The 14,113-nt window shown below is 40.5% G+C and overlaps 1 protein-coding gene across 1 annotated transcript; it reads right to left on the minus strand.

Annotated features, from left to right (window-relative positions):
- Nucleotides 1-1,630: 1,630 nt before the first annotated feature.
- On the minus strand, nt 1,631-11,960 carry gucy1a1 (guanylate cyclase 1 soluble subunit alpha 1; the record flags this gene model as incomplete). Its single annotated transcript, XM_083765940.1, has 8 exons — nt 1,631-2,043; nt 2,811-2,965; nt 5,808-5,951; nt 8,656-9,141; nt 9,886-10,604; nt 10,813-10,898; nt 11,357-11,424; nt 11,724-11,960. 8 exons carry the CDS (start codon nt 11,958-11,960, stop codon nt 1,905-1,907), a joined length of 2,034 nt encoding a protein of 677 aa, XP_083622066.1. The 3' UTR covers nt 1,631-1,904.
- Nucleotides 11,961-14,113: the final 2,153 nt, after the last annotated feature.

Here is a 14,113-nt window from a genome sequence, read left to right on the forward strand (position 1 = left end):
CATGTTAAACCATTTCTAAATAGATTTTTTTTTTTAATCCAAAATAGCAGATCTTTAAGCTGACACCAAATGTGTGGCATCGTGACAATTGTCATGCTAGATTGTTTATTTTTGTGGTTAAACTGATTGTGATCATAAATTATGTTAACAAATTTAGCTGGGGACCCCCTGAAAGCCCTTCAATGACCCCTGGGGGTCCCTGGATCCCATGTTGAGAACCACGTCTGAGATAGGCCATACAGACCCTTTTCATATAATAATTATTACACTCCAACACTGTAAAATCCACAAATACAACAAAATGGATCCGTGGCCTAAACTCAGACAATGTTGGGCAATATTACTTAGGAGAGAGTAATATGTTACTTATTACTTATTACTCCTTAGAAAAAGTAATAACATTACATTACTTTCAAGACTAATATATTACATATTAAATATTACTTTTGCTTCCCCCCCCCCCCAATGTATAGAAAGTCTATTAGCCTATTATTGACCTACTCCCACCAACAATATCACTTTTTAAAAACTGGCATAACAACCATCCATCAGGCTGCAGCTGAGCGGGCAGCGGAGGTTCTGTCCGTCCGGGGCCTGCATGTTCTCTGAACTATCTCTGTATTAATAGCTCCAATATTGCTCCTATAATAATAGTTGTAGGATGGCCTAAATGCAGAGGACAACTTTCCCATGATGTGCAAATATACAATGAACAAAAATACCCCAAAGAAGTGCATGGGGACCAAATTATTATTATGGGAACCTTACATACTGTATATGACTGCATATTACGATTGTAGTATAATTGTTGAAAAAGTTATCACAGAGACACATGTTGGTTGTCGTATTTATTGTGCTTTAGTTATATTGCAATTACAGTAATACTACTACATCAATTACATTCATTAATTTAATAGCTAGTAGAACATTCATTACAGTTAGTATGGGTGTGAGGCTGTGAGCTGATAGATTTGTGCCATGAAACTGATAAATATGTGTTCTGTGAAAAACTAAAAAGGTACCTAATCTATTTTAAGAATAGTGTTTTTTCTTATGTATAAGTCATAATGTACATATATCAGTTACATTGAATTCTAAATAAAATAAAATAAAAAGTGCACTTGTTTAAATCGCATTGAAAGAAAAATCCACCCCAAATAAATATGATAATATTTGTGGTTATTGTGCTCATTCAGTGTCATGATGTTGTAAATTGGAAATACAGAAAAGAAAATAGCATTTCCCTTTGGGAATGAATAAAGCAGTGCTTTATGCAGGAAGGAAAGGTCGATATTACTACGGGAAAACATATAGAACATAATATTTGGGTTGATTTGTCCTTTAATCTCTTTCCACGCTGCTACAGCAAATGCCTATGCAGACACAGCAACCATTAGTGAATATGAATATTATACTGTTTTACAAACATTAACAAACATTATGCTACAATTTTCATAAAACCCAAGTTTCATTACAGAGATTATAAAACCAAAACTGACCACGAAACAATTCAGCAAATGATTGCTTTATATGCACGATTAATTATCCCTTAAATAATCTAAACTATTAAAACAAAATGTCTCACTGATAAGCACCAGACCTTAACAAAGCAGAGACATTGCAGCAAGGATTCAAATAATTTCCATGTGTCACCCATTTTGAGTTTAGTTAATTTGACAGACGATTTCCTCCACACAAATTGTACAGATGGTTGAATTATACAAGGACTAGCCTCAAATATTTGACAACAAACTCACATCCCCCTCAACGTAAGCAGCTGTCACACTTGGATGGACTAGTATCTCTTGACACAGTCCCAACCAAAATATACAGTGGCTGTCACCACTGGACAAATGTATGTTTGCTCAGGCATGTAATTTGTGGTATACTGTAACAAGCTTCCATCATATCTGAGTTTCGCAGGAACGTTTGTCAAAAGCCTCCAAAAAGTAACAAACACCAGGGATATCTGCTGGAAAATTGGCTGGAAGATCCTGCTTAGTCCTGGGAATGAAGACAAACTCTGGGCGATCTTTTAGCAGTCTGGGAAAACAAAACAGAACAAAGTTAATGAGTAAATGGTCTGCATTTCTATGCCAAATGATCTGTTAATAGTTGAGTATATCTGTATATCTGGCTGCTATGCATCTTTCACTATTGGACTCATAATTATCCCTGCTCTATGGTCATCGATCCCACCCATATGTCTCCTTGTTTTTGAGTGGTGCAACCACTCATATAGACATATATGTGTGTCCCTGGGTCCCTGGCTGTGTCCCTGGCACACAGACACATACAGAGAGGCCAGCTTGTACAGTACAGTACAGTACAGTACAGTACAGTACAGTACAGTACAGTACAGTACAGTACAGTACAGTACAGTACAGTACAGTACAGTACAGTACAGTACAGTACAGTACCACTCACTTCAGACGGGTCTGATATTTTAGGCTGACATGCGGACGCATCTCGGACTAGCGCCTGCTCCCGTGCTTGCGGTTATGGTTAGGTTAGGGTTTGAGGTGGGTTGTCGTTTTTCGGACCAATGACTAGTCGAACTAAAGTACTGCATCCCTGATCGGTTGGCACTTTTAATTGTGTTGTTGTACAAGTTACAATGACAATAAAGGCCGATCTATCTAAACGTTCCAAAGGGATCATTTATTTTACACTTGTTCTGTATGATTGCATCCTGTTACAGTAGGTCACCTGTTAGGCTAAAATACAATACAAGCAAGACTGACAAGTGCAGTGACTCAGATAGCAATGAGGATTTGACTGGATTGTACAGAAAATCAATGTTAGCTCACCTGTGGGTTGTAGGGCTGATGTTGATTTTTCTAGGCTGGCTACAAGACTCAAACTTGTTTGCCAATGTGACATTGTTACCAAAAAGGCAGTAGCGTGGCATCATAACACCAACCACACCAGCAAGTACTGAACCAGTATGGAGGCCTATTCGCATCTGTAAACGAAATAGTTTGGAAACAATGTAACATTATTAATAATACATTTAGTAAATTGCTGTCTGTCTTGAGAGTACTGTAGAATGTTTCTTTTGAATGCCTTTGATTGCTAGGAAATAGGTTTTTGAGAAGTTGTTGACTTCTCTAAACAGATAACAGAAAGTTGTTGACTTGCTATGTTATCTGTTATGGTTACAATTTAGGAATTTAGCAGACGCTCTTAATCCAGAGCAATTTACAGTAAGAAAGAACAAAATACATGGTAATACATCAAATACATAAAGATTGTCATCATGAATTATACGTAAACTAAGAACAGTGGAATATAATTAAACTATGACTATACACTATAAAGTGCTATGTCTACATAAAATACTATCTAAGTTACATAAGTTGAGCCTATATGCATACGCCTGTAAGGTCGTTGAGGCTAGGGCAATTGTAGCCCCTTTCGGTTAAACTTTTCTGAAGTTTGGACATGGCTTAATCGTATAGGGTCCCTAATCGCTTATTTCACTCTCCATGGGAGACAGATGTACATACCCTCCGTTCACGCCGAGCGGCGCGCCGCTTGAGTGTTGGTGAGATGTTTCAAAGATGCATAAAGCGGCTATAGGAGACAGCGGAAACGTGGGAGAAATCGCATTAACCACCAATGTCGCTTCTCCGAAATTCTCTCTTCCTAACTTCCCATGTCCCGCCTCCCACGACACAACAGCATTATAAACATCCTGCATATACGCGGTCGGCCAATCAGAGGCAGTAACTACTAGGACGTGCAGCTAGCCAGTCGCCGCTCGGGAGGCGGTACAATGGGAAGTCAACAAGGAAGTCAAGGAAGTGAGGAAGAGATACTTAACGGCATCGGTGGTTAATGCGATTTCTCCCACGTTTCCGTTGTCTCCTATAGCCACTTTATGCATCTTTGAAACATCTCACCAACACTCAAGCGGAGCGCCGCTCGGCGTGAACGGAGGGTATGTACATCTGCATCCTATTGAGCGCTTACTAACCGATCAGGGACCCTACGGTTAAGCGATGTCCAAACTTCAGAAAAGCTTAACCGAGGGTTCCGAAAGGGGCTAGGGCAATTGCTACAGCAAGTGCTACGGGTGCTAAGATAAGTCTGTCTGAAGAGGTAGATTTTCAGACTACAGCAGAAGATTGGTAGTGAGTCTGCAGTTCTGGAAGTGCATTCCTTAGTTTTGGAGCCAGAAGTGAGAAGAGTTTGGGACGTGTGGAGCGTTACCTGTTCTGATGTTATTGCATAAAGGTCTTTTCATAAATTAGTAGGCTAATGCGTTTCAGGTCATGCAATGAATTCAAGGAACACCTTTAAAATCTTTCAACCATATCTCCGTACTTGGGTTACTCACTGTAAGGTGAGGTCTGAAGCTATAAGATTGTACTATTCCATCTACTTGCTCTCTGTCTCAGAGGCGTGTTGTGGATAGCTTGGTGAGATCAACTGAATCCTAATCTAGTCCATGACAAATAATTATGTTTCTCAAAAGGACATTTTTTATTCTTTGAATTTAAGTAAAATACAATATAAGCAGGCAATCCTTTGATCTGAAACATTATATTTTACTGTCTTTGGAAAAGCTCAGAATTGCTTAGGGTATTGTATAAGAAAATTGCATGATAAATAGCTCTACATTTCTATAACGCCATTATCCAATGCACTGTACATTGTGCATACATTCACCCATTCACACTGTACTGTAGAGTCAAGCATGCAAGGCATCAACCTGCTCACAGTGAGGAGTTAGTGAGCTGTGTCTTGCTCAAGGACGCTTTGACACAAATCCAGGAGGAGGCAGGGATCAAACAGCGAACCTTCCGTTTCACAGTTAAAGGTATATTCAGTGATTTCACTTAATTCAAATATCACTTATTTTTTTGTTTTGTTGTGATAATCCTCTCTACTATAGAGTGTGCTGACCATATAAGGAGTTCCTCCCTGTCCCCAGTTAACCCCTGGGGGTCAAAAAACCTTAGGTTTCGTTTTTGGCTCTCTATCCTGATTGGATGAAAGGCTTAGGTCCCAGCCAAAAACGAAACCTAAGGTTTTTTGAGTGAAATCACTGAATATACCTTTAACAGTCTGATAGTACAGTCCAATAAGATAATGCTAAAAGCATAAGACAAAGACCTGTGGGGCTTGTTTCCATTGTGGTCCATAATAGTGAATCTTGCTACTGCTACCAATGATATAGGCCCACTGCATACATATGGTCTGTATTCAAACAAAAGTATAAATAATAACACTGCTAGTGTAGTACTAATTGTTTGTTTATGCCTCTGAGTTGTCTCATTGTCTATGATAGATAGTTATATTACCTCATGTTTTGTACATCACTTTTGGTCAAGGAGGAGAGTTCTGCTTCATTTAGAAACTAGAATATTGCGCTCCTCAGAGTGCAGGTCTCCTACCCAGGACCCGCAAACTTGGAAGGCAGTTACTGGTATAGACAATTGGAATGATATGAGTAATCTGAGTAATACATTTTAGGAGTTGTAGCAAAATGTGTTTTGAAGAAAACGTAAAATGGCATGTATAGGCTGGCACAAATGGATGGTGAGTTGCGTCATGATCCAAGGAATCCTGTGGGAAATGTGTGATTGTATGACCCACTGTCATACAAATTGTACCGTCTCTCACTGGTCTACAGCCCTAATCCGCACTCGGTGTCAGTGCTTTATGCTGAATTCACACCAACAGCGTTCATTATGTTCATTATTTGTCATGGGCTTCACTTCTGGGACACAGAGCGAGTAGACAGAAATTGTACTGTTAGGTTGATAAAAGTGTTAACTGGGATAAGTAATGATAGTCACCTCTATTGGCTCTCCAGTTGGTGTCCTGACCTCATTCGAAAGTTCCATCATCCTTAATGCCATGAATGCAATTTGGACAGCATGAGTCTCACTTTCCTTGTGCAAGCCACCAGCTACACAGTAAGCATCGCCAATCGTCTCCACCTAAATAGGGTGCAGAATCAGAAAAGTGATTTGTGCATCACCAACTCTGTAGTCTTTAGGGTTTTGTCAACTTCGCAAGAATGCTTTCACTCACTACATTCAAATTCCATCGTCTGGCAGCAGGACAGGTACATAGTAGGTAGCAGGACAGGTACATAGTAGGTAGTTTAACTGAGTTGCGTAATTATATTCAGAAGCTGTTCTGCAATAATTACATAAACTCCTTGTGAACTGTATGGGCGCATTTAGTGTGGTGTGTGTTTTGGAATTATTTTGGAAAGAATAACTGAGCTACTGTACTATTATTTAGAATTGACAAGGACTGACAAAGGAATAATGACAAAAACAAATGTAATGGCTTAAGATGCTCAACCCATGGGGCCCATAGGAGAAAAATAATTGATGCCTTTTAGGTTGTCTTTTTTCCCTTGAGTGTAAATGTGAACAGGAGAGCACTCAACAGTTGTGTGGCATAGACAAAGTGAAACTATTTTTAGACACACACACACTTCAAAATCCTGAATGTCTATTTAACTCTGAGAGTGTAAAGAGTGTACACTCTCACCGTTAAATAGACGCTCAGGATTTTGCAGTGTCTGGAGTAGAAACAGGGTCTCGATGGAGCCTCAGACTTCCTAGTGTTTTACGAGATATTTGTCAAACATTGCTGCTCTCTCTGTTATGCTTCTGTGACATACTGATTACATTAGCCAACCTCCCTGTAGATTAGCAGCAGTTGGCAGAATGTAGTACCGTAGTTGGTTGAGGTACAAGGCACAGTCTGTCAAACATGTAAAACAAGATAAGTTAGGGGACTGTGTTATTTTGTACAAAGTTTGGAATCAATATATTGCTAATCTATGTTGTTGTACTAATAATAATCTGGAGCAAGCTGCTTAGAAATGTCTGTCTGCGAGTGTGTCCTGGCGCAGGGCTAATCTTGCAAACCACTTTTTTGTAGTGTAGTGTAGTGTGTGTGTGTGTGTGTGTGTGTGTGTGTGTGTGTGTGTGTGTGTGTGTGTGTGTGTGTGTGTGTGTGTGTGTGTGTGTGTGTGTGTGTGTGTGTGTGTGTGTGTGTGTGTGTGTGTGTGTGTGTGTGTGTGTGTGTGTGTTTAGATACGTCATAAATAACTAACGTCATAGACAGGCCACGTGAGGTCTGAGATTCACATGAAGCTAGACCCAGACCTGTTTTAGGAGCCTTTTATCTTTTTTCTTTTTACTGTATACAGCCCCCTTATGGGTGAACTATAAAAAAGAGAGTCTGCGCAAGCTAAAGGTGGCTTATAATGATGCTCTCAGGATTCTCCTGAAGAAGCCTAGGGGTGGCAGCTAGTGCTAGTCAGCTCTTCTGCGACTCTGGTCTAACCACCTTCCAGGCTCTCTTGAGAAACCTCATGTTCAGCTTTAAAAGCAAACTTGATGGGTCACATAACGTGATTAAGGTGTTGACTAATCCTAGGTTTAGCACTGTTAGATACCGCTCTTTGATGTGGAAACATTGGTATGAGTGCCTCTTATAGAGTTTTAGAGTTTTATGAACCAATGTATTTATTTGTAACTGATTTGTATGTTTTTAATTGTTGTTTGTCATCTACTGGCTACGGCTGTCAATAAAGTTTCATTCATTCATTCTTTTGCAAAGAAAAGGATAACTTGTATAGAATTTAGTGGATAAAGTGCTCTAAAAGTACTCGCCTTGCCTCAAGCCATATACTGTAAACTAAGGTTCAACTTATTTTATCACTCTATGGTGTTTGAAAATTAACTGCCCTGTTGTTAACGGCAGTCACGTGACGAGACGACCACCATATAAGGGAGTTTATCATATACTGATTACTATCACCTGATGAAGGCCATTCACGGCCGAAACGTTGTGTCCTGATTGAGAATGGTGTTTTAAAACAATAAACACTGTTGGAGCAAAGACTGTGTGCGGACCACTCTGTATGTATCTACCTTTTGTCCAGCACCAGCAAAGAACTGGATGTGTGCAAGCCACCTGCTTCTTATATACTGTAAAGGTCCCTGCACACTTCTTTTAAATTTTATCTGTGTTTTTCCTGATGTTCTGAAAAACGCGTCCAGTCTGCAAGGACCTTAACTGTTTAACAGGATTTTCAAAGAATTTACTGTTCCTGATGAAGGTCTAATCGACCGAAACGTCGACCCAATAAAGAGCAACATTTTGGCAAGTGTCTGACAGTGTGCGGGACCTTTTCTTTGTTTTTCAAAGATACCTTTTTTAAAGAATTTACCGTGACATGAATATAAATCATACATTCATTGGAAAGGATAAAAATATCCACAAACATTCAAGTTGCTGTAATAAAAATGAAAGTGCTACACTGTAAAATCTGAAGTGGTAATTTAAATGGGCCCTTACGGTTCCATTTCTAGTTAAATTAACGTTCACAGTATGTGCTCGTAAATGCAATCACTCTCTCATACAAAGTAAGAAATAAATTAACCTTTATCTTTAGTTTCTTTTAAAGTTGAAAGTTATTCTCGAGTCATCTGACTAAACTGGTGTTAAATGAGCCATTACAAAGGCCTGTCTGGAATTATAGCCTCCATGCCAAAATCTCATCATTAAACTGGCTCTCTTCTTCTCTTACTGTTTGATGGAGCACTTGAAATAAATCAATCTAGACATTCAGTACTGACAGCTAAAATATTACCCTTGAAGCTGTTATTAACTTACCTTATAAACATCAAGCTCCCCACAATGGTGGTCAAACCTGGTGTACAGCTCACTGAGCATGGTGACCACTTGCATTGGCGTACATCCTGAGCACACAGCTGTGAAGCCCACCAGGTCCGAGAACAGCATCGTAACGTGGTCAAACTTCTTGGCCTGCACTGTCTGGCCCTGCCATAGCTGCTGTGCCACAGGGGCAGGAAAGATTGTGAAAAGGAGGTCTTCCGTCTTCTTCTTCTCTTCCTCCAGTGCTTTGTGTGTGTTCTCCAAGGCAGCTTTGGCCTTCCCAAGGCGCTTCTTCAAACCATCTTGGGCCTTGGCTTGCTCACCAACAAGAACCACATCACGGAGTGCATTGTGAATAGGGATGTCTGACAGGTACAGGCCACGGCCTGTTAGTTCTTCTAGCTTGTCCACACAAGGTGAGCCCAAGAACAGTATGGAGTTGGACTCAGAAGCGTATATCATCTGACCTTTCAGATCCATGAGCTGAAAGGACAAAAGGGAATGATAATAAATTAAAACTAAGTCTAACTAAGTGTAACTATAACTAAGATTATCTATCGACATCCTGCCGACAGGCAAGAGACGGCAGAAATCTGTCCCGACGTAAAATCGTGAACGAATCGCCGCAATGTGGAGTTGCAGGCTTTACACAGCAGTATTTTGAAATTATAATTATACATTTCAATAGAATTTAGAAATATTAGGATACCTAGATGTCATTCATCCTTAGCTTTATAATCCTATTTCCATTGAATTTGGTCAAACATGTCTCCCTTAGGAGAGACTGTCCCAAAATGGGGGCACTAAGTGCCGCTGACAATAATTCTTTGATGCTTATTATAATAATAGTCTACTCATATTTGATTATTTTTCTCTTTTTTCCCCAGCTGACTCTACAGCCAGTGCCAAAATAGTGCCATCAATTCAAATTAATTATAATATTAATTATTCAGTATCCATCCACACTTTTCCTTTTTTTCCCCTGTACTCATAAATAAACAGCATGAGAATCATAACATCTTTGATGGATGAAATGGTTTGACATTTTCCTCTGAACTCCTCAGGGGGGGTTACTGTTGATCTCTTCCCCAAGTATGTCTCTACGTAGCCCAAAACTAATAAGCTACTTTATCAAAATGATACTATTTTGAAAGCATTCAATTTGCTATTGATGTTCTTGTCACTGATGTTTATTTTCATGTCTTGACGTACAGCAGAGGAACCTACCTTCCCTGTGTTATCTGGGTTGGACGCCCCATTTTTAATCCGAATGATGAACTGCGTGTTTAACATGGTCAAAATGCCTTGAAAGGTGCACTTGATCTGGGGAGAGACAATAGAGAAGTGCTCTTGGAATACGGAGGGCCGTCTCATTCCTTCTGTCCTGCTCAGCCTCTTCCTGAGCCCATCTCCTATCTGTACCAAGAACAAGTCTTTGTCCAGGAACAAATGGAAAGGAAAGACGCTGGAGAAGAGAGAGGTGGGAAGGGTCCCTGCCGAAGTGGCCCGGAGAGGACTGGGACTCAGACTCTTGCTGTCCTCCACTGCCACTGTGTAGAGAAGACTGGGCTGTGGGCTGGACTGCAAGATGCAGTCTTTGGCCACAGCAGGGAGGTCCATCAAAACGTCCACGGTTGTGTGATACAGCAGAGAGGCAGCTGCTTTGATGACTCCAGGGAAGAAGAGCTCTGTGGTCGGGCTGGGATTGAAGTAGTAGACAGTAAGCAGGCCCGGATCCTTGTCTAAGCACAGCACCGAAGGTTCGTTTACAGAATCCGCTCTGTCCGGGGTTGGCAGCGCGCTGCTCTGTCTCAACAGGACATTGAAGCTGTTGAGGAAGTTGTGGAGGGCTCCCCCCACCACCCGCAGAATATGTTCATCCTCCTCATAACACATTTTGAAGAGTTCCTCACCAAGGGTTATTTTTAATGCATCCATTTTGATACCTGGTGGTTACAAGAAATGAAATGTAATGGGGGTTGGACATTACAAATTACCTTTAAAAAAATAAGAATAAATCAAATTGTGTGTGTGTGTGTGTGTGTGTGTGTGTGTGTGTGTGTGTGTGTGTGTGTGTGTGTGTGTGAGGGTGTGTGTGTGTGTGTGTGTGGTTGGTGTGTGTTGGTTTTGTGAAAGTGAAATATCTGGCATTACCTGTTTTCCTAGCGTAAGTCTGCATTATGTCATGTATATGAGCTGGATCACTGCAACACTGATAGTCTGTATAGCACATTGTTGAACTGTAAAGACAACGAACATTAATTAATGCTAACCCAGAAAGGCAATAATGAACATAGTTTTTCATTATGCAACATATAGGCCTATACCTGAATGTGGCATATTTTGTAGCTGCATATACTTGCCCTGTATTGACATACAATAAGAGTATCATATTTTATTTGTGTGTGAAATTAATGTGTTCAGTGTCAAGTGTAATCAGTCTTCAGAAATGTCTGTTGAGAGATGTCGGTAACTATCAACATCAAAACATCCTCTTGACAGCATTGTCTGCAATCTTGTGAAGTTGTGACAAGCATTTTTCAGCAGAACTATGTTTATGCTTAATCTCATATTCATAATCATAACCTAAATTATATTAGTAGGTATCGATGTAACTTTTTTGTACCTGTATAGACTAGGCCTATTGCTTATATTGAATATATTGAAAGTCAACATAATTGACATTTAATCATCTTACCCATCATTGTCCAGTCTATGTGATGTTATCCTCATCATTCGGTGAAGGGCAGTATGTAGTCTTTGAAGCTGTATAACAAAGTGTTCTGCAAGTTAAAGACCATCATCTTGCCAGATAAGGCTAAAACAACCTGCTGCATTACATTGAACCTTAAAAAAGGCGACCTCGACAGCTGTCACGTACATTTCATTTCATGTGAGTGTACGTTATAGGCTACTACAGTATACCTAGAACTATTACCTCAATTTGACAGAATACCCCCGACAAGACGAGACATAACTTAATTAGTTTTAGGTGATCTTCGCAATTTATATTTAAATTTAACAAAACATAATTAAGGTTGAATTATTTAAACCTCAAACCTCACCTCAGGACATGCCAATTTGCGGATGCTGTCTCCAAGTGTATGAAGATTAACTTTCGATCTGCTAATTTTCCGTTGAGGGGGATCCTCAGATATTTTTCCATGCACATCCTTAGAAATAGGCAATGCATCCGCGGCGTCAACTGAGCAATCCTCAAAGTCCCCCAGCTCATTTTTGGCGACGTTGGAGAAGGGACATTCTCCGGATATTTGCAGTTCTTTCAGTTTTGCGCAAAACATCTTACTATTCTATGTCTATAGGCTTATCAGATACCTATCCTGTCTCTCGTAGAAATTCCACCATTCTCCAAAAACATCAGTCCATGCGCTCATCCTGTGTACCGTCCTTCCTCTCTGCATACTGTCAAATGATCTGACTGCCAGTGCCAACACATTCTGGGGGGAAAAACCCGCATAAAATATTAATTTAAATTTACACGGTCAAACGATGAGAGTGAACTATACCATCAATGAGAAACTAACGAAAGCACCAGTGAGCCAATCCGTGCGCAAGTAGGTTGGCATCCCAACAACCTATCATCAGCATGGCATCCCGGCAACCTATCAGCTGCAGACAGTGAATTGGTTTCAGGACTCATCATCCATCGCGTGCAATGGGCCGTTTAGAGATAACATTGGAAGTGGGATTGGCTTGGAGAAGACTTTGCCCCGACATAACGGTTTAAATAATTATCCACAAACTCATCGAATTATACATTTCTTTTAAAAAATAGGCCTAATTCAACGTTTTTTGTTTTTTTTCTTGTTTAGTTTTTTTGGACTAGCAGTCCAGACAATCTGCAGACTCTATAGCCTTGTTATTGTGCCTGTTTAAGATAAATACAATATTATAACAGGGCATATGGGTCTAACTTTTAATTTTGTGTATATAATAGGCCCTAATGGTTTAATTAATCCATGACCTAATTGATCAATTTTAGAATATCAACTTTTTAATCATTTTTATCCCACGATTTTGTAACCCATTTTTCACCCCTGTGTCAATTATCTAATGTGATCCTGGGCTGGGCTCTGCACACCCTCCGCCAACCTGGGGAGAGCAATGGACTTATAACTCATGCTTCCTTCATGAGTGTCCAAGTTGCTCCTTTGCACCTGACAGGGGGGAGTTTCCCTGGTTGGACGTAACACGTGGAAGGAACACGTTATTCCAACCAGTTCCTTTCCCCTCCATCAGGCGCCCCGGCTGGCCAGGGGGAGGCAGTTTGGAGACCAGGATTACTGCATGTTTTTTGTGAGGGTACCACCCTAGGGCACACGGGGAGAACATGCAAACTCCACACAGAAAGGCCCTTTTGCCAACCCCGCCTCGGGTATGGGCACTGATGACGCAGAGGAGAGGACACGCCGCCAGCGCCCACAGCGTCCCGAGCGGGAATCGAACCTTCTAGCTGTGAGGTGACAGCACTACTGACTGTGCCACCGTGCCCCCTAGAATATCAACTTTTTAAATAAATGACTTTCGTGGGTTGCTGATGCAAAGGAGTAGCCTAGTCATGACAATGACTTTTTATGAGAATATTTTATTTAGAAACACCAAGCACCAAACCAAAGGAATATAGGGAGGGGTGTGTGGTGCCTCTAAAATACTAGGCTGATATAAACAATATAACAGAGAGAGCAACATAACACATAATTCCCCCCAAATCACAACTTCAATATGACAATAAAAAAGTGTGTGCGCCCCGAGGTTTACTGGGAAGTCTCCCTCACTAAAAGCCCACTGATCCCAGGACGCTATACACAGCCCATGCACCTGAGGGGGTCCATCTGTACCAGTAAGTTAGTAACCTATACTCGCCCAATAGAAAGTCCAGAGGTCCTGAGATGCTGAGGCACGGTATGGATGCTCTAATGCCCCAATGATGGGGCATGATTTGAGCCTGAGATTCAAACCCAGGTCTATCCTTGCCCCACACGTGGCAGTGTAGCAGTGGCTCAGAGTCTCTGCCTGATGACCAAAAGCCTAATTTCTGATATCTAGGGGAACTCCCCATAGGCTAATGGTTATTGATTGATTGAATATTTTATTAGACAGAATGTATAAACAGCAGAGTACAGTCAAACACTAAAAACGATTGTTTCCATTTAGGCCTCTGAACGATTGCATTCTTTGTTAGTTATTTTCTAGTCATTGTTTTTCGCTCGATGTGCACACCGTATACATTTATAGAGGCATCTAAACATCGCCATGTATCGTTTCTGGAACAGAAACATACTTTGTGCACTTTAGATATTTAAATAAAATGATACAGTGTACACATCAAAAGAAAACAGATGTGTCATATTTGTTCTATTTTTTGACCGAGTATTTTAGAAATGTCGCAGTCATTCAGAAATAGTGTTGGTTCATAAGCTGGTCCATGCACCAG

Source organism: Protomyctophum parallelum (assembly GCF_964188405.1).
Source record: "Protomyctophum parallelum genome assembly, chromosome: 5".
NCBI classification, from domain to species: Eukaryota; Metazoa; Chordata; class Actinopteri; order Myctophiformes; family Myctophidae; genus Protomyctophum; species Protomyctophum parallelum.